The sequence below is a fragment of the Crocodylus porosus genome, unplaced genomic scaffold, assembly GCF_001723895.1.
Source record: "Crocodylus porosus isolate Cpor-Errol unplaced genomic scaffold, CroPor_comp1, whole genome shotgun sequence".
NCBI classification, from domain to species: Eukaryota; Metazoa; Chordata; order Crocodylia; family Crocodylidae; genus Crocodylus; species Crocodylus porosus.
In genome coordinates, this window is record NW_017728912.1 from 40331028 (window position 1) to 40351281 (window position 20254).

The 20254-nt window shown below is 47.0% G+C and overlaps 1 protein-coding gene across 1 annotated transcript in view; it reads right to left on the bottom strand.

Moving 5' to 3' along the window:
- PRKG2 (protein kinase, cGMP-dependent, type II) overlaps positions 1-20254 on the bottom strand; it is a 69540-nt gene that overhangs the window by 11827 nt on the left and 37459 nt on the right. Inside the window, exons 9-11 of the mRNA XM_019534312.1 lie at positions 18562-18630; positions 12476-12574; positions 7933-8083 (exon numbers count right to left, since the gene is read on the bottom strand). Coding sequence (XP_019389857.1) covers positions 7933-8083; positions 12476-12574; positions 18562-18630 — 319 coding nt within the window. The remainder of the gene's footprint in view (positions 1-7932; positions 8084-12475; positions 12575-18561; positions 18631-20254) is intronic.

Below are 20254 nucleotides of genomic sequence, written 5' to 3' on the forward strand. Positions count from 1 at the left end.
CTCCCTGCTTGTGATACACAACAAACAAATGCAAAGTAGCCCTTCCTTCCATGAGCAGAAGGTGACCACATTTTCAAAATATAACTTTTATTTTCACAAAACACTCAAAAGTAAATTTACTTTTTTTTCATTTTGCATGTGTGTATTACTGGTGCTAGCTGTTGATCCAAGAGGGGCAATGTGCCTCTTTTTCTTTTTTTTCTTTTTTGGAATGGAGGATCTCTTCTAGTAACTTAGGTCCAATTCAACCTCTTATGCACCTAAATGCAACCCGAAACTGGATGTCCATGTCCTTGAAAGATGTTAACATATCTTCATGTGTAATGAACCATCAGCTTTAGGACTAAGGCACAAAAAGCAGCAGGGGAAAGGAAGCCCCTTTCAGCTTTTGTGTTAATTTTGTTTGAGGAACTTGAGCATGGTAGACTAAGACTGCATTTAGGCACTTAAGTGAATTTAGGTGTCTAGCAGGTAGAATACAATCTGGCTCTTAGTTTTCTAAATAAATCCATCATGAATAACCAAGGGAAAATAGCATCCTTTATTATTCCTTTGCCCAAGTCTATATTCTAATAATGTCAGTACAAATAACATTTTGCTTTGCTTCACACATTATTCCTTCAAGTAAATTATTTTTTCACTGCACTGTTGCTATAGAGGAAATTGTATTTGGCATAATTTGTCCAGAGAAAACATTTTGTAGTTATGCAAACAAAGCAAAAAGATAACTCATAAAATGAAAAAGGAAGACCCTGCTGATGTTCTGATAAAAACTCCTCTAGTGCCACATAAAAAACAGGGCATATGGGTCATTTTATCTAAGCAATGTTCCAGAGAGCTATTTTTACTTTCTGGATGCAAATCATATTAAACATAGCTTGTAAAAGCTAGCAGTATGCATATTTTACAGCTTTACACTGAATCACTTCAGCTACAGCGTTACTTATTTTCCAAACGTTTTACTCTGCCAAGGTTAAATTTATCTCTGTAAAACAAATCAGTAACCTGTGATTACAATTATGCTTCAAAAAATGGCATAAACCAAGGCATAACAACCAATTTTAACACACTAGATGGCCAGGACAGTGGCAGTGGCTGGGCCTGACTTGGTGGCACCTGCCATTTTTGCACCCCTTTACTCATCCATGTCTAGGTAAGCTACAAGGTATAAAGTAGAGATGCAAAAGTAATGGAAGGCTAACCAAGGAAACTAAATTGGTTTATGACAGGTACTTTTTTTTAACCAATGAAGGAGGATAAGCAGTGTCAAGAAAGCCCTGTGACATTCCTGTGAAAGCTACATTTAATGGAACATGTAGTTTTCAGGATGATGATGTTATGCCTAGCAATGTTTAACCCAAAGCCAAACAGTACTATTACAGTTTATACTGGGGTGGGCAAAATGCGGCCCATGGACCAGATGTGGCCTGCAGGCCATTCTATCCAGCCCGCAGGGCCCCTACAAAATTTAGAAAATTAATATATATCTGCCCCTGGCTGCCTGTCATGCAGCCCTTGGTGGGTTGCTGAAACTCAGTAAGTGGCCCTCTGCCCGAAATAATTGCCCGCCCTGTTTTATATGCTCAGAATTAGACGCATTAGATAAATTAGATAACAAAGATTGTTTTTCAGATATATAGGGAGTAAAAGGAAGGCCCAGGATAGAATAGGACCACTACTGAATGGGCAAAAGCAATTGGTGACAGACAGGGGGGACAAGGCTGAACTCCTCAAGAAGTTCTTTGCCTCAGTGTTCCTAAACAAGGGGCAAGACAAGTCTTACAATGGGACTGTAGAGGGTCAACAGCAGGGTGCCAGACTACCAAGCACTGACCCTGAGATGGTGCAGAGTCATTTGGAAGGACTGGATGCATTTAAGTCGGCAGGCCTGGATGAGCTCCATTCGAGGGTACTGAAGGCACTGGCTGATGTCATTGCACAGCCACTGGCAAGAATATTTGAGCATAGGACAGGTCCCGGAGGAATGGAAAAGGGCCAATGTGGTTCCCATTTTCAAGAAGGGGAGGAAGGAGGATCCAGGCAACTATAGGCCAGTCAGACTCACCTCCATCCTTGGCAAAGTCTTTGAAAAGATTATTAAGGCTCATATATGTAAGAGCCCAGTAGGAAAAATTATGCTGAGGGGAAAACAGCACAGGTTTATAGCAGGTAGATCATGCCTGACTAATCTAGTCTCTTTTTATGACCAGGTTACAAAACACCTGGACGCAGGAGTAAGGGTAGATATCATTTACTTAGACTTCAGGAAGGCCTTCAATACGGTATCTCACTCCATACTGGTGAACAAATTAAGAGGCTGTGACTTGGATGATTATACAGTCCGGTGAGTGGCAAATTGGCTAGAGGGTTGTACCCAGAGAGTGGTGGTGGATGGGTCGGTATTGACCTGGAAGGACGTGGGCAGTGGGGTCCCGCAGGGCTCGGTCCTTGGCCTGATACTGTTCAATGTCTTCATCAGTGACTTGGATGAGGGAGTGAAGTGTCCTCTGTCCAAGTTTGTGGATGATACAAAACTGTGGGGAGAAGCTGACACACCGGAGGGCAGGGAAGACTACAGGCAGACCTGGACAGGTCGGACAAATGGGCAGAAAACAATAGAATGCAATTTAACAAGGAGAAATGCAAAGTGCTGCACCTAGGGAGGAAAAATGTCCAGCACACCTACTGCCTAGGAAAGGACCTGCTTGGTAGCATGGAAGCAGAAAAGGATCTCAGAGTCCTAGTGGACTCCAAGATGAACACGAGTCATCAGTGGGACAAAGTCATCAGCAAAGCTAACTGCACTTTATCATGCATCAGCAGATGCATGACAAACAGAACCAAGGAGGTGATACTTCCCCTCTATCAGTGGGGGCACTGGTCAGACTGCAGTTGAAATACTGCGTGCAGTTTTGGTGCCACACAAGAGGGATGCGGATAACCTGGAGAGGGTCCAGAGAAGGGCCACTCATATGGTTAAGGGCTTGCAGGCCAAGCCCTACTAGGAGAGACTAGGGCACCTGGACCTCTTCAGCCTCCATAAGAGAAGGTTGAGAGGTGAACTTGTGGCTGCCTATAAAGTTCATCATGGGGGTGCAGAAGGGAATTGGTGAGACTCTGCTCACCAAGGCGCCCTTGGGGGTCACAAGAAATAATGGCCACAAGCTAGCAGGCAGCAGATTTAGATTAGACATTAGGAAGAACTTTTTCACAGGTAGAGTGGCCAAAATCTGGAATGAGCTCCAAGGGAGGTAGTGCTCTCCCTTACCCTGGGGGTCTTCAAGAGGAGGTTAGATAGGCATCTGGCTGGGGTCATCTGAACCCAGCACTCTTTTCTGCCTATGCAGAGGGTCGGACTTGATGATCTATTGAGGTCCTTTCCGACCCTAACATCTATGAATCTATGGTGCTCACTCCTACCCTAGGCATCTTCAAAAGGAGACTAGATAATCACCTAGCCGGGGTCGTTTGACCCCAGCATTCTTTCCTGCCCATGGCAGGGAGTCGGACTTGATGATCTGCTCAGGTCCCTTCCGACCCTACCTACTATGAAACTACGAAGCATCTGTATTAGCCATTTTATTAGCAATATTAGTAAAAAAAAAAAAAAAAGGAATGCGAAATGGATGAGGTTTAACAGGGATATGTACAAAGTCCTTCTTCTAAGTAGGAAGAACCCTCACCACAACTACATGACAGGTGGTGATCCACCGGCTGGCACAGCATCTGAATGAGACCTGGGGGTTCAATCGACTGGAAGATGACTATGAGCCAGTAGTGCAATGCGGTCACCAGGAAAGCAAATAGAACTCTGGTGTGCATCAGCTGTTGTGTCCAATAGATCCAGGGAAATGCTCCTCCTCCTCTGTGTCCAGTTCTGGGCAACACACTCAAGAAGGACATGGATAAGTTCAAGGGAGTACAAAGAACGGCCACCCACATGATCAAAGGTATGGAGGATAGGCCCTGCAAGGAGAGACTCAGGGAATTGGGTCTGAGTAAGAGAAGGCAGAGAGGTGACTTCTAGGGCTGCATGAAGCTTCAGTAGCTGATTCGATTTGGAGGAGATTGGGCCCAATTCAGGGACAGAAACTCCAAATCCAAATAGAATCGGGAGACCAAGTAAAAGCTCTGAATTGATTCCAAGCATCCAAATCAATTCAGAAAAAGATTGGGAAAAGATTGGGCTGATTTGGAGATTTAGCCATAGACTAAGCAGGCAGCTGACAACTGCCTCCAGCTGGTAAGTCTATTGGGGTTGTGGGACGGGGGAGTGACTGGGGCTGGGACAAGTTGCTCAGCTGGGGTGGGGGGTGCATTACTTGGGGAGGGGCGCAGGATGTGGGTGCAGCAGACCTGCTACCACTTGCCCAGTGGGGTGGGGGGGGGAACAAGATGTGGGCGTAGCTCACTCCAGGCAGAAGGGGGCAAGTGGCAGCAGGGCAGAGACCCTGCTCCCAGCGCTGCTGTGCCTGCATCATGATTCCCCTCTGCCACCCCCAGCAGGGCAGAGGCAGGCACAACTGGGGGAGCCACGGAAGAAGCCCCCATGGCTGCCCTGGCCAGCCCATCACCAGCCTGGCCTCCCAGCCTCCCAGCACTTTAAAAGAAAAGAAAAGAAAAAGAAAAAGGAAAAGAAGTCCCACACTCACCGGATTTGGCAGCAGCAATTGGCAGCCTCTGAGGGCTCATGGCAGAGCCCCCCAGGCAGCTGGGGGCAGTGGAGGGCAACAGAAATGCCTCCCTCTGCTTGGCACCCATGTGGCAGTTGCCCCATGGTGCTTTCTGGGAGCTGGAACAGCTCCAGCAGTCAGCTGGAACCTGGCAGCACTCAGCCCCAGCGGCCCCTGCTCCCAGGTAGTGTGCAGCACTCTGCCATGCCTCGTTGCACCCACACCATTGGGCAGCTGCCATGTGGGTGCCAAGAGGGGGCAACCCCCACTGCCCCCCCACTGTGTGGGGAGGCTCTGCCATGAGCCCCAGAGGCCCCCAGTTACTGCTGTCAGAGCTGGTGAGCGCAGGGCTTTTTTTCTGTTCTTTTCTTTTTTAAAGCTCCACAGTCATCGGCTCTGGCAGCGGTGATCGGAGGCCTCTGACTATTCATGGCTGAGCCACCCCGCCATTTAGCACGGGACAGTGGGAGACAGCAGAAATCACTTCCTCCCCTAGCACCTGCCACCCATGTGGCAGCTGTCACATCATGAGCGCAGCGCGGCTTGGCAGTGCACCACACACTGCCTGGGAGCTGGGGCAGCCCATGTGTCACCCAGACCCTGGCAGCACTCAGACCCAGTGGCCCCAGGTCCCAGGCAGTGTGTAGTGCCCTGCTGAGCCACACTGCACCCGCACCATAGGGTGCAGTGGATGCCAAGCTAGGGGGGTGATCCTCACTACCCCCCACTGCACAGGGGGCTCTGCCACAAGAGCCCAGAGGCTCCAATCACCACTCCTGCAACAGGTGAGTGTGGGGCCTGTTTTTCTTCTTTTTCTTTCTTTAGTGCCAGGACTAGGCTGAAACCTGGCAGGTGATAGGGCCAGGCAGGGCAGCCAAGGGGGCTTCTCCCACAACTTCTCCCACCCAGGGAGAGGCAGGCACAGCTGGAGGAGCCACAGCTGCCCAGCTGTGTCTGCCTCTTCCTGGCCAACACAAATCACCGAATCTCTCCGAATCAGCGCCAAATCAATTCAGGACAGTGAACTAAATCTCCGACTTGAATCACTGTCCTCTGAATTGGCCGAATCCAAATCCTAATTGAATACTCCCCTATTTGCACAAGCCTAGTGATTTGATAGCCACCTACAAGTACATCAGGGGACAACACCAAGATTTAGGTGAGCAACTCTTCAGGAAGGCACCTCAAGGGAGGATGAAGACCAATGGACATAAGCTTATAGAGGGTAAATACAGGCTAGATACAAGGAAGAACTTCTCTGTAAGGGTCACCAGAATCTGGTACACACTCCCAGAAGAGGTGGTACAGTCACCATCTTTTAAGGTGTTCAAGAAGAGGCTGGACATTAGGGCTGCGCAAAGCTTCAGTTTGTGATTTGATTCAGAGAAGATTTGGACTGATTCGGAGGCCAAATCCCCGAATCTGAATCAAAGCACTAGAAGCTTAAACTTTCTGAATCAATTCGTAAAAGATTTGGTGATTTGGAGGACAGTCTTTATGGGGAAACAGAAACTTAGAAGAGGAATGGGGAGGAGAAGCAGGGGGGGAAGGACTGACATCTCTAGCTGGCCAGTGACTGTGACTTCTCTTTGCCAGAGGTGCAGGGCCCCAAAAATCTGCTGCACCTATCTCCTTGACAGCTGGCAGGCTTTGTGGCCACAGCAGGGCCTAGAAGCCAGGCCTGCAGTAGTTTCCCTCCCCCTCCCCCCACATGCCCCAAGACAGACACAACTGCACAAGCACCCATGTCACAAGTTTTGCCTGTTAACAGCTAGAGGTGCAGGGCCCCAGAGCCCCCCTCCACCTATCTCCTTGACAGCTGGCAGGTTTCATGGCTGCAGCAGGGCCTAGCAGGCCTGCAGTTTTCACCCCCCTGTGTCTTAACACTAACACACACACACACACAGTCACCTACGTGATGAGTTTTGTTTGTCAGCAGTTTGAGGTGCAGTTTCTCAGAAATCCCTATACCTATCTCCTTGAAACTTGGCAGGCTTCATGCCCTCAGCAGAGGCTACCATCTCTGTACGTTTTATCCAAATCAGCCAAAAAACAACAAAGTTATAGATATTTCATTGATTCCCCATTATACTCTATGGGCAAATATCCGAATCTCTCCAAATCTTCCAAAGCTGATTCAGCTGAATTGAATCAGAAAAGCAATTTGAATCTCTGAATTGAATCACTGGTATCTCAATCATCTGAATATGAATCCGAATCAAATAGTTCCCTATTTGGACAGGCCTACTAGACAGGCACCTTGTTGCGCTTATCTGATCTCAATTAACTTCCTACCCATGGCAGGAGTCCGGACTTGATGATCTTACAGGTCCCGTCCGGTTCTATGATTCTGTGCATCAGCTTACCAGTATATTTTGCCATTCCATGATACATATATATTCTGTATATAATACATGTGGTGTGCTATATGTTAAGGGTCAACAAATTTTTACAAATGTGAGCCACTGCTTGAGACCCAACTGACACCACCGGCTTCCAATCTCCCTGCACCACCACCCTACTGCCACCCGAACCCATGCTGTGGGTTGCTATTATGCCACCCCCAACAGAGCTTCAGTTTACCATATTTCACAGATAAACATGGCCAGTGCTAAATGGAAATGGTCAATTTAGCAGAAAATGGTCTATTCTCTGCTAACTCTTACAAACACAACACTTCTGAACCCACCAACACCCAGAGTTGTGACAACTTCCAGGTTCTGGAATGAGAATAAAGAAGGGAACCGGTCTACTTTCTCCTTCAGCTGTATCATCTCCAAAGAGATCTCCTTGGTCAACTGCCCAAGCAGAAGGCAGACTGGAAATGCAGAACATGGCCTTTAAGTTGGCACCTGCCATCATGTGTCATCAATACCCTCTCCCCATCACCATGGGCTGCTTTAGACCTTTGCTGGTGGGATCCAAGCTCTTCAGAGGCTGGATCCAGCCCAGAGGCCATAGGTTGCTGACACATGATCTATATGGTACCTGCTTGACTCAGGACAGTGCAAAGAAATGGACATTACCACATTCCATAAATTCAAATGAATTATTTTGAAAATAATGTATGGGGTCATAGGGGGTCTCTTTTTGCTCAGTCACTACATAGTTCTTTTTAGTTTAACAGGTTTATACGTGTATATAATGTAGCAAAGATTTCCAGATTATGTACTATGTAGTCATGAGGCAGCAGCAGTCAGTAGAACAAACAAACATTCTGGTTAAAAACTATTTTCAGATGTTTAAAACAAACTCTTACAAGTTCAACCCTTCCGAACCCACCAACACCCAGAGTTGTGACAACTTCGAGGTTCTGGAATGGGGATGAAGAAGGGAATTGGTCTACTTTCTCCTTCAGCTGTATCATCTCCAAAGAGAGCTCATTAGTCAAGAGCCCACAGGAGGATCTCCTGCACAAAGAAATAATGTGTTTTAGTAAGTTGTCCTCCATAATCAAATTATTATCTTACTGTTCTTTCAAAATATCCTTTCAAAACAAACCACTGACTTCTGACCTGCTTTTTTCATCCTGCACAATTACTATTCCAGTAAGTATTTTCTTGCCACCCTTCTATTAGCTGTAAAATCAGAACTGAAATGCTATTAAAGATTACCAGGTGACAAAACACTGACAATTTAACAGATAATTTAGCAAATAATTTAGCAAAACACTCATCTGATTTGAAGGTAGGTGACTACATTTTCCTGAGGTGGCTAACAATACTCCAGGGTGATTAACGTTAAATACCCACATTTCTCAGTTTTACCTTCAGCTGAGCTTACATATTGTTCTTATATAAAATGTTAACATGAGCAAGAAACAGGAAGAACATGTTCTTATAAATGTGCTAACTGCATGGTTAGGGCCAGACATTCAAAATGCCTGAGCCTGAATTGATTCAATCTTTGCAGGTTAGTCTAACCTGGCTAGGCTAAACCAGTTTGCAACTCCACAGACATCCCAGATATGCAGGCACATGCCTGCAGTGGCTCAGGCTAGAAGCTGGTGGGCACTAGAGCAGCCCTCCCTTCCCTTCCATACTGCTGAGCTGAGGGGGGCATGGCCAGGTCCCAGCAGGATACTCTGATTTGAGAGGGGTTCCCCACCCCCTTCTGACCAGCCCAGCAGGGAACTGATAACACAGTGTTTATCACCACATTGAGAAAACAACAGAGGGACATTACCAGCTACCTGTTGATTCTGCCTTTATCTTGTCTGCCAAAGCATGAACCATAGCTAGTAGGGCTGTGCAAAGCTTCAGTAGCCAATTCAATTCAGAGGAGATTCAGCTCAATTTGGCAGCCAAATCTCTGAATCTGAATTGAAATCAGGAGACAAATTAGAAGGACTGAATTGAACTGGAACCTTCTGAATCAATTCAGAAAAGATTCAGCGCCACTTCAGAGATTCGGCCATAAACTAAACAGGCAGCAGTCCTTGACACTGGACACAGCTGCCTCCAGCTGGTAAGTCTGTTGTGGTGGCCGGAGTGGGGAGTAAAGAGGTGTTGTGGGGAGCAGATCAATGCCCCCATAGTGAGGGAGGGATTGGGGCTCAGGCTGGGACAAGCACAGCCCAGGGAGGGGGTGGGGCACCTCACGCTGCTGCATGCTGCCAGTTCGGGAGCTGCTCATGTGGTGGTTTGTTTGGCAGCTCTTCCTGCTGCTCCCACCACCAGTCCAGGAGGGCATGGGATGTGGGCATGTGCCCAAGATCTGCGCAGGGCTGGGGCTGTACCAGACAAAAGGCAGAAGGAGCTGGGAGTGGAGGCTATGCCCCTCTACCGCTTGCCCAGCCGGTGCGGGGCTGGCATGAGACTGAGCCACTGCACTGCCTCCAAACAAGCAGTGGCATCGCTCCAGCTGGGCAAGCAGCAGCAGGGCATGTGGGACAGGGGGCAGATGTGCCTCTGGATCAGGGTGGGTGTGTGGTGGAGCAGGGGGGGTATGGGACAGCTGCGAGTTTTGGTGTGACACATGCCCCTCCCCCCAATGCCCTGCTGTTGCTCGCCCAGTCAATTCAGTGTAAGGCCAGTGCAAGACTGAGCCCCTGTGCTGCCTCGAAAGTAGCAGCAGCAGGGAATGTGGGGGAGGGGAGTGTGTGCCTCTGGATCAGGGCAGGGCAGGCAGAGGAGTGGGGGCTGCAGCGAGTTTTCGGGTTGCACATGCTCCACCCCATGCCCTGCTGCTTCTCACCCAGCTCATGCTGCCGGGCTGCGCTCTGTGGGGCAGGTGGAGCCAGGGTTGCACTCTGGGCAGCAAGACCCAGCCACAGCCTGGAGCACAGCCCTGGCTCTACCTGCCCTGTGGAGTGCAGCAGTCAGCAGGCAATGGGAGCTAGCCTCCTGACATGCAGCCCTGGCTCTGCTCACCCCATGGAATGCAGGCTGGCAGCAGGGTCTTGCAGTCTGGAGCACAGCCCTGGCTAGGGAGGGGGTGGGGCAGCTCACGCTGATGCATGTCACCAATCCAGGAGCTGCTTGCATGGTGGTTTTTCAGCAGTTTGTGCCATTGCTTCCACTGCCAGTCTGGGAGGGCATGGGGCAGGGGCATATGCCCCAGGATATGTGTAGAGCAGGCAGAGCTGGGGCTGCCCTGAGCAAAAGGTGCTGGAAGCGGGGGATATGCTACTTGTGCGGGGCTGGCACAAGACTTAGCCACCGTACTGCCTCTGGACAAACAGAGCACAGTGACAGGAGCCAGTCCAGCCTCCCCACACCTCATGGATGAGCAGCAACAAGGCACAGTGGGGGCATGTGCCACCCAAAAACTTGCAGGTCTGGCATGAGGCTCAGCCATTGCGCTGACTCCAGATGAGCAGTTGCTTCGCCCTGGCTCCACCCGTCCCACGGAGCACAACCCGGCAGCAGGGGCTGGTCGAATGGCAGCAGGGCATGGGGGACACGTGCCTCCCCATAGCCTCCACTCTGCCACCTGCCACATCCTGGTCTGGAGGCACATGGCCCACCCCACATGCCCCGCTGCCACTCGCCCAGCCAGGACAAAGCTGCTGCTAGTCCAGAGGCAGTACAGGGGCTCAGCCTCGTCCTGGCCCTGCACCAGCAGGGTGAGTGGCAGTGGGGGCATAGCTCCCACTCCCAGTGTCTTCTGCCTTTCACCCCACATGGCCCTGGCCTTAGCCACTCCGTACAGATCCCAGGGCACACTCCCCTGCCCCATGCCCTTGCAGACTGGTGGCAGGAGCAGCAGCAGCCACACAAGCAGCTCCCAGACCGATGACAAGCAGCGATGTGAGCCACCCCACCCCCTCCCTGGGCAGCACTTGCCCCAGCCCCGGTTCCAGCCCCAGCCTCAATCCCTACCTCGCTGTGAGAGCACTGATCTGTCCCCCCCTCCACCCACACACACAGACTTACCAGCTGGAGGCAGCTGTGTCCGGCATTGAGGACTGCTGCTAGTTTAGTCTATAGCTGTATCTTTGAAGCGGCACCGAATCTTCAAATCCAATTCAGCCAAATCAGATCAGGGCAGAGATTCAAATCACCAAATTGAATCACCATCCCTCTGAATCTGAAGCAAATACTTGCTGCTTCACACAGGCCTAGTAGCCAGCATGTGGCCTGCTAGCTAATGCTAAGAGGTGTCTAAGGCAGAGGGGACAGGGAGGGGAGGGGGGCCACTAGGGAGACACCTGCAGTCTCTGCCAAGCTCCAAGCCAGGGAGCAGAGGGGAGGGGCAAGCTCTGCTGTGGAGCAGAGAACCACACCCAGCCCAGAGAGCATGCTGAGGGAGTCAGATTTAACTTAAACCAGAAAAGGATCTGGGACAGACATTGCATAAACTGGTTTGGGCCAAATCAGTTAAGTCTGATACTACATTCAACCAGGTTTATCTCAAACCAGTTTCAACCATTTTCAAACTGGTTTATGTCCACTGAACATCCATTATGTTACAGGTTTAAACCAGTTTCTGATCACTTAAACTGGTTTGTGTGTAATGTCTGTCTCTCGCCCATGTGTCCAGAAGACATCTTTTAATACTAAATAAAGATTCTGCAATCAACATTTTAAAGCCTAATGCAGAGAGGTAAAGACCTCCTGAGACATTGTGAGTGCTTTCAGCTACTGTCATGTTTAATAAAAGTAAAGGATACTGAGCAGATTACAGAGGCATTGAGCACACCTCAACGAGATGGACCCCAACTTGGAAAGCCAAGCTACCAGTTATTATGCACCAGTTCCTTTACAACTTGGCATAAATTGAAACTGGAGGTGTATTTTCTGTTCTGATTAGCATTAACACACACACTCCACAAATCAGATTGTTCCTTAAAGTTCTTAGATGAGTTACAGTTGTTCATTGTGGTTCTAAACAAACATTTTCATGTCACCACTATACTGAAATAGCTAAGCACTTCTGTTTGAAAAAGCAAATTATTTTTTAAACTGTAACCCAGCTTTATTTTATTACTTTTTTCTTTTTCAAACAGGTCTAATAAACAGTTTGACATCTGCCACCTTTCTGACTGAGAAAAAATGTTAAAACAGAATTAACACATGCTCATTTCCACAAAGACAGACAATTTTACATTCTCTTTATGGACCTCATAAACCAGACCATCCTGTATTTAGCTCTTCGCTTGGAAGTCGAGATGCTGAAACTCGTATTTCATTATTTCAGAGATCTTTATTCATAATCTAACCATCTGTGCTTTTAATAAACAGGTTATAATAGCTAAGCATTGTCCCTACTGCCTAACAAAATGATGCAATCAGGATAGCTATCACACATATTTAGGGTCTCATAGTATAGACACATCTGACAAATTGCATCAGACTTACTTAGCTTGTCTTCTTTCATCAGCACGGGTCAGATTAGCCACATAACCTGCAAGGTATGTTTGGAGTTCTTCAAAGGTTCCAACTGTCTGGTTAAATGTTCTAAAACCACAATGAAAGAACATTGTAAGCTGCTGAACTCACACAGCAATATTTGCATATTTTTCTTTAAAGATGTTATGGAACAATGTAGCTACATATCTGTATTTCCCTTACTGCTATTAATTGTCTCCAAATAAATGAACACACATGAAAACCCAGCTCACTTTCATGCATGCAGTGAAGTTCTTCTCCCTCTGCTTTCAAAGTAAAAGATTTACTTTGATCATTTGTTCCTACTTAGCAGTAACTATGATCATGGTACATAACACTGATCTTTCTTAGTGCTCATTTACTGTGAAAGGATGAGTCACCACTCAGAAAATATTAGCCTCTAATGAAGGCCTTTGATTGCTATATCATACTCAATTCTTCTGTTGGTTATTTCCAGTATAGCACAAAAAATGATTTACCTAGTGGAGCTATTGTTTTAATCTTTGGGTTTATTAAATATACGGAAATTTAATACACTCCAAATCTCAGTCATTCCCCCAGTGGGAAATAACTGTATTCGTTTCAATCTAAATAGATATTACTAGAATTATATAGAGCCTTCCATCCCAAAGGAACTGAAACTAAACAAATTTATAGAAACAATATTGTGGGATCACTTTGCTAGCCATCTATATGCAATCATGTTTGGGAGAAGAAAGCGAATAAGAGACCTGGGCACTTGATACCCAAAAGCTCGTCTGACAACTTTCCCAACTACATAGGTGGTCCAATAAAAGATATTACTAAAACTCCTTGCCTCTCATACATTTCCTGGACCATCACAGAAACAACAACACGCCAACATTACTAAGAGTACTCAGAACAAACGAAAAAGTGGAATATATATTGTGTCCAAATCCTGGTGCCTATTGTTTGAGTCAATACTATGTAGCTACCCAGGCTAGAATTCAATTAGAATTCTAATTTAACATCACACTTCTTACAGTAAGTGTTGCAAGCTGTTTAAAAAACTCAGTGGGTCTGGACTTACTTTTAATTTTCATTAAGATCACATATTCTAAAGCATAACATACCTCTATACTCATATGTGAACAGATTACATCCACATGGCATTCACCTCCACCAATTTAAAGCTACCGCAGGTAGCTTGAATACTGGGAACAGTGTAGCCACAGCAGCACAGAGCTTAAGATGAGTTCACCACCCAAGTATTTGCTCCTTGGGCAGGCTTTCTAGTTGTCATCTTATCCTATGTTGTTCCATATATATACCACCAGGAGTACCAGAGCTAGCTTGTTTGAAGTAGCAACTGCAGTGAAGACATGCTCTCTGCAGCTCTTATACATGATAAATAGGGCCTTCCCCAATCAGTAGTCCCAAGGGACTAGTCACAGAATAAGGTATTAGTCAAAGTAAGGAAGGGTGACAGCATCCAGCCCTCAGAAAGGAAAGAATGCCACCTTTGGAATCCTCAGCATCATTCCCTAGAGCCCTTCAGCCCATCTTGGAGACCTCTTTCCTGGGCTGACGCGTATGAGTTGCGGTCAAGTGGCACAACACAATTGCAGGCATACATAGAACCTTTTTCATGACAACATGGTTTCACCATTCTTTAAAAAGAGCTGCAAATTATAACCTTACTTTACGTTATGTAAACAAGTATTGTACGGGATACCGTACGTTGTAAGCAAATACAGGGATTCGCTCCTCAGGAGAGGTTGGGTTTGTTTTGTTATAGAACAGGGATATCCATCTTCTTAGCAGTCAGGGGCTGCATGCCCTGTGGGCCTCACAAGCAGGGGCCACATGCACCAGCGTGCGTACAAGCCCTGGGGCCCACACAAGCCCCAGGCCTCCCAATCGCTCCCCTGCTGCACCAAGCATGAGGGCGCTTCCCCACTTTTGCATCTCATGTCCAGGTGCATGGGTGCAAGTGCCTCAGCCCTACTTTCATTTCCATGGCCACAGGTTCCTCCACTGTACCATGCCATGCTGGCACCCCATGACATCAGCTTCCCTGATACCACATGCTGTGTGATGCTGCTAAGCCCCCTGCCTGGGGTGGGGCAGGAATCAGAAACCATACCAAGGGTGAGCCTGGAGCCTCTGACTGCTGCTGCTGCAGTAGCCAGAGTGATGTGGTGGGAAGTGATGGCTAAGCGGAGCCCCGGAGCTACAAACTAGTCCGCTGCAGACATCATAAAGCCCATGATTAGACAGTTGGACAGCCCTGTTATAGATGTCGACCAAGCAGCTTCCAAGCTGTGCTCTGTGAGGCCACACAACACTTAACATTTTTTTTAGAAAATGGGTGCCTTGTCTTCCATCTGCTTCGACAGATGTCCATTTCATTTCATTCAAAATACATGCTTTCTTAATACAACTATTCCATGTAAGCCTCTTATTGTAGTTTATTGTACAATTGTAAATGGAAAAGGGTGTGGCAGGCCAGTAGCAGGTGCTCCCGTGCCAAGCCACTCACCTCATTGCGCCCAACCACCTTCCAGGCTTCGGGTGCCTCCCTAGGGACACCTCACACCTGGCTAACCCCCTTTCTGGAGCAAACCCACTAGCCCAGGGTAACGTCACCACCACCCAGAGCCTGGAGTGATCCTGGCTCTGTACCCCCTGGTAAACACAGGCCTAGTAGCTCTTGAGGGCACTCAACCCACTTCAAGAACTTGGGGTGCTTCCCTTGGTCTGAAGCACAAATAGTGGTCTCCATTAGTCAGCCGAACCAAGGCATAATCTAGCTCCTCTCCCAATAAGTCTCCCACACTAGGCACAAAGGAGAACTTTATTGGTTACAAGGAGTAGGTTTGGAATCGGGTACAGGGTAGAGCAATATCAAATCCCATAGAGCAAGCAGGGTGGCTGGGTAGCCTTTGTTCACGCATCTGAGTTACTGCAAGCTATATATCTAGTTAGATCTCAGGTAGTTTACTCACAAGTATCGTCCAGAGGCAGGTGGAGATTCCTGCTGGAGGCAGGCCATTCCTTGATCATGAGTTTCAAGAGAGAGCAAGTTTCAGACGGTCCAGCTTCATGGCTACTGCCCCTTCTCCTTAACTTATATAGCCCTTATGACCTGATTTACCTGGTCCAATGGAGGCCAGCACCTATTGGCTGCTAGCCAACCAATTTGAAATCCACCACTGGTTGCTGGGTAGACTGGCATTGCTCAGAAAAAAAGGAAACCCAAGCCCCTCACCCAGGTATGTGATACCAGTCACGTAGGCAGAGGGAGCAGGTTACCCCACCTCCCTCAGGAATGTACCCAGCTCAGATTAAAACTCAGGGTTACCTAAAAAGCTAAATTGTGATATAGCAGAGTTTATGGGGAGAGACAGAAGTGGCATTCTGCCACAGAGGGCATAAGAATCTCTGTTACGTGGTTCACACTATGAAAAACCATGATAACTCTCAATTTACCCTGTGGTTAGATCACATAACAGGCCTTGTAAAGTGTCGGCAAGTGACAGAGGAAACGCATGCCCTCAATACACAATATATGACTGAGGATATATTCAAAGACCAGACAGATTCATAGACTGTTAGGGGCAGGAAGGGACCTCACAGATCATCAGGTCCAGCCCCCCTGCTCTAGGCATGAAGACAACTGGGATCAAGTGACCCCAGCAAGGTGACTGTCCGGTCTCCTCTTGAAAACCTCCAGGGTAGGTGACTGCACCACCTCGGAAGGGAGTTTATTCTACAGTCTGGACATGCTGACCGTGAAGGAGTTTCTCCTGGTATTAAGCCTGAAGAGGCCTTCCAAGAGTTTATATCCATTGGTCCTGGTCTTCCCTGGGGGTGCCCTAATGAACAGTTATTCACTGAGCTCCTGATGAACTATTCTGATATCTAGCCCCTATCTAGTCCCCACTCAACCTTCTCTTCTTTAGGCTAAACAGGCCCAGGTCCCTCAGCTTTTCCTCGTATGGCTTGCCTTGCAAGTCTCTTATCATATGGATCATCATCTTACCTTTTGCAAGTGTATCGCACATAGACCTTTTCTGGACCCCCTCAAGTTTTTCCATGTCTTTATTGAAGTGTGGCACCCAGAACTCACTAGTGCTGAGTAGAGTGGGAGTATCACTTCCTTTGTTTTACATGAGATGCATCGGTTGATGCATGCCAGCATGTTGTTTGCCCTGCTGGCCACTGTATCGCACTGACAGCTCATGTTCATGCAATAGTCAATCTTTACCCCTAGGTCCCTTTTGGCTATGGTGCAAGTCAGGCCATCATCTTCGATCCTGTATGTATACTGAGGGTTGTTTGCCCCCAGATGGAGCACCTTACACTTGGAAGTGTTAAACTTCATTGGTTCCAGTCTGCCCAACTCTCTAGCCTGTCCAGGTCCGCCTGTATCTGCAACCTATTTTCTCGTGTGGCCACACTGCTCCATAATTTGGTGTCATCCACAAACTTGGCCAGTGAGCTTTTCACTCCCCCATCCCAATCATTGATAAAGATATTGAAAAGCACCAGTCCAAGCACAGACCCCTGAGGAACACCACTGGCCACTTCACATCAGCATGACACAGATCCGTTCGTGGAAACTCTCTGGGTCCTACCCTGTAGCCAGTTTCCCACCCACTGAACCATCGAGCAGCTGAGCCCACAATCTTCCAGTTTTCCCACAAGGATATTGTGGGCTACTAGATCAAAAGCCTTGGAAGTCTAGGTATATAACATCTACCTTGTCTCCCATGTCCACATGGCGAGAGACCTGGTCGTAGAAGGAGACAATACCTACCCATGACAAAGCCATGCTTGCTGTCATTCAGAATCTTACCTTCCATGAGTGTATTGCACATGGATTCTTTAATGAGCTTTTCCAAGAATTTCCTGTGATAGAGGTTAGGCTGATTGGCCTATAGTTGCTTTGGTCCTCCATCATCCCCTTCTTGAAGATGGGCACAAGGTTGGCCCTCTTCCAATCCTCAGGGATCTTCCCTGTGTGCCACAAATACTGAAAGAGCTTTGTCAGGAGTTCCGCAATGACCTCAGCCAGCTCCTCCAGCACTCTCAGATGGAGTCCATCTGGTCCTGGTGACTTATGTCTAGCTTTTCTAGTTGGTATTGTACCCACTCAGCATCCATAGTGTGGAGGCAGTCAGTCCCGGCATGTTCCCTATGAGCCTTACCTCACTTGACTTTTCCCATGGTCCGGTAAAATACCAAATCAAAGTGGGCATTCAGGAGTTCAGTTTTCTCCTGAATGTCAGTTATCAGCTGTCCCGAGGTGTTAAGCAGGGGTCCACACTTCTGTTTGTTTTCTTTCTACTGCTTACATACATGAAGGACTTCTTATTGTCCTTGACTCCTGTCGCTAACCTAAACTCAGTCACTGCCTTGGTTTTCCTGATCATTTCCCTACAAGTGCTGGCCGCTAAAGTATAGTCCTCCTTGAGGACCATCCCTAGTTTCCACCGTGTGTACATCTCTTTTTTCTTTTTTAAGAGGACTGCAATGTCCCCATTAAGCCAGGAAGGCTTGCCAGCCCTCCTGCTACCTTTCCTCTTTGCAGGAACGGTGTTCTTTTGCACTTTGAGGATCACATCCTTGAGCAACAACCACCGTTTGTGCACCCCATTTGCCTTCCCTTCCTGGTCTCTCACCACCTCCCCTACTAATGCTCTGAGCCTGTCAAAGTCAGCATTCTTCAAGTCCAGGATTTCAATCCTGCTGGTTGATATGTTGACCTTGTGGCAGATGGTGAACCTGATAATTTCATGGTTGCTGTCTCAAGCCATGCACCACCAGATCTTCTCCCTTGGCCAAGACCAGGTCTAGGAGAGCATTACCTCTCGCTGGCCCTTGCACTTCCTAGGTCAGGAAGAGCTCCTCGATCACAGTCAGGAAGCTGCATGAATGATCTGACCTAGCCAAGTGTTCCTCCCAATCTATGTCCGGGTATTTGAAGTCACCCATGACAACCAAGTCCCTTGTCCAGATCCAGCTCCTCCCCTTGGTTTGGTGGCCTGTAATAATGCCCACAGTTTACTAAATAGTAGCATGGTACTTACTCTCGGTCTATAACAAGGCACTCCACGTCATTTTCATCTGCAATAATGTTTGCTGATCTGACATCATCACTATGAACAGAAACAGATTATTTCAGAAGCATGTCAAAATCCGGTGTTCTTTTGCAGCATTCTACACTGTTCTGGCAGGGTTGATTTTGCTCTCATTTAAAGATGAATTTTGAAAAGCAACTCTTCAGCCTGTAAGTCCCGTGCATGCTGATCTTTCCCTGGGCAAATATCACTGACCCAGTCACAATCAACTTTGTTAACCAGAGACCAAAAGACATGATTCTGAAAAAGGACGTTTCCCCATTCACTTAAAATATTGTTTGATTTAAAATTTGCCTATCCCAAGTGCTCATTTTCCAGATCCCGTAAAAGTCAATGGCTTTCTTTTCAATTATTTCAAGGAGCTGCTTTCCAAGAAACCTGGAAGCATATGCAACTACCATAAAACAGGAAATGTAAAATCCTTTTTTTTTTTAATAAAGAATATAATCTACAGAGAGAAAATAGCATGTAAGGTTCCATCTCTAGCCTATGATTTACATATTCACATAACATTAGCACATGGGGGGGCTAAGTATAAATTTGATTAGTAATTTCAATATTTGTACATTTCTTTTTTTATTTATTCAGCCCTGTAAAAATTCCTGAGGGATTTTTTTTTAATCCTACACATCCTTTTCTAATTGAGATTTATTCTTACAAATAGAAATCTGAACAGCACGCCCAGGATTTATTACCAGCACTTATTAACAAACTGTAAAAATGTAATATATAAATGTGAAACTAAACAATGAATATCAATTCTAAGCTGGAGTTGTTTTTTTTCATTGATTTTAACTGTATCAATATATCTTTGGGAGTTAATCTTCTGTTATACAGATTTATGCTCAGTTTAAACTGTGGGGAGGAATACATGAGAGTTAACTGTAAAATATTTACTTCCTATATAAATGTATGTGTCTATCTGGCAGATGTAAAAATAGAAGACAGACTTTCTTCTCAAGGACATGAGAAGAACTAAAAGATACACGTTAGTTATGACTAGGGATCTTGTTTTTTCTGTTTAAAAGCTGCAAATTCTCTGATAAAAATCCCCAAATCTCTTAAAAAAACCCAAATCCACATTTTTCTATAATTAAAATGGAACACCACTGTATATATAGGTATCAATTTAAACACAGTGTTTTATTGATATAGTTCAAATTTTAAAGCAATTTGGAAGCCTACAAGTGCCTCAAACATTATAATAAAATAAATTCTACATACCTATATATTTGGCATTTGATTTTATTTATTTTTTTTTATAATAGCGAATTAGAGTTGTCCCTGCCCCCTTTGCTCATCAGAATGCTGGTCCAGCTGTGGCTGTGCCCCCATGCTTTGTGGCACTCAGCAACATATGCTGGTGCCCTGCCCCTGCCCATGCCATTGTCCCTCAAGCCCAATCCACAGCCCCCTGCCCCTGCTGGTGCTCCTCACTCCTGACCCACAGCCCCACCTGCCCTGCTAGTACCCCTCACTCCCAACCTACAGCCCCCTGTCTCCTCCCCCCCCCGCAGCCCTACCAGAGGGGTCCCGCAGCAGCCTGGCCCTGAGCACACTCACAGGATGGTAGTTTATGGAGATGTGGCAGGGACAGCCTCCAGCATGAGAAACACAGGTGGTGGCTGGGGTGTCACATGAT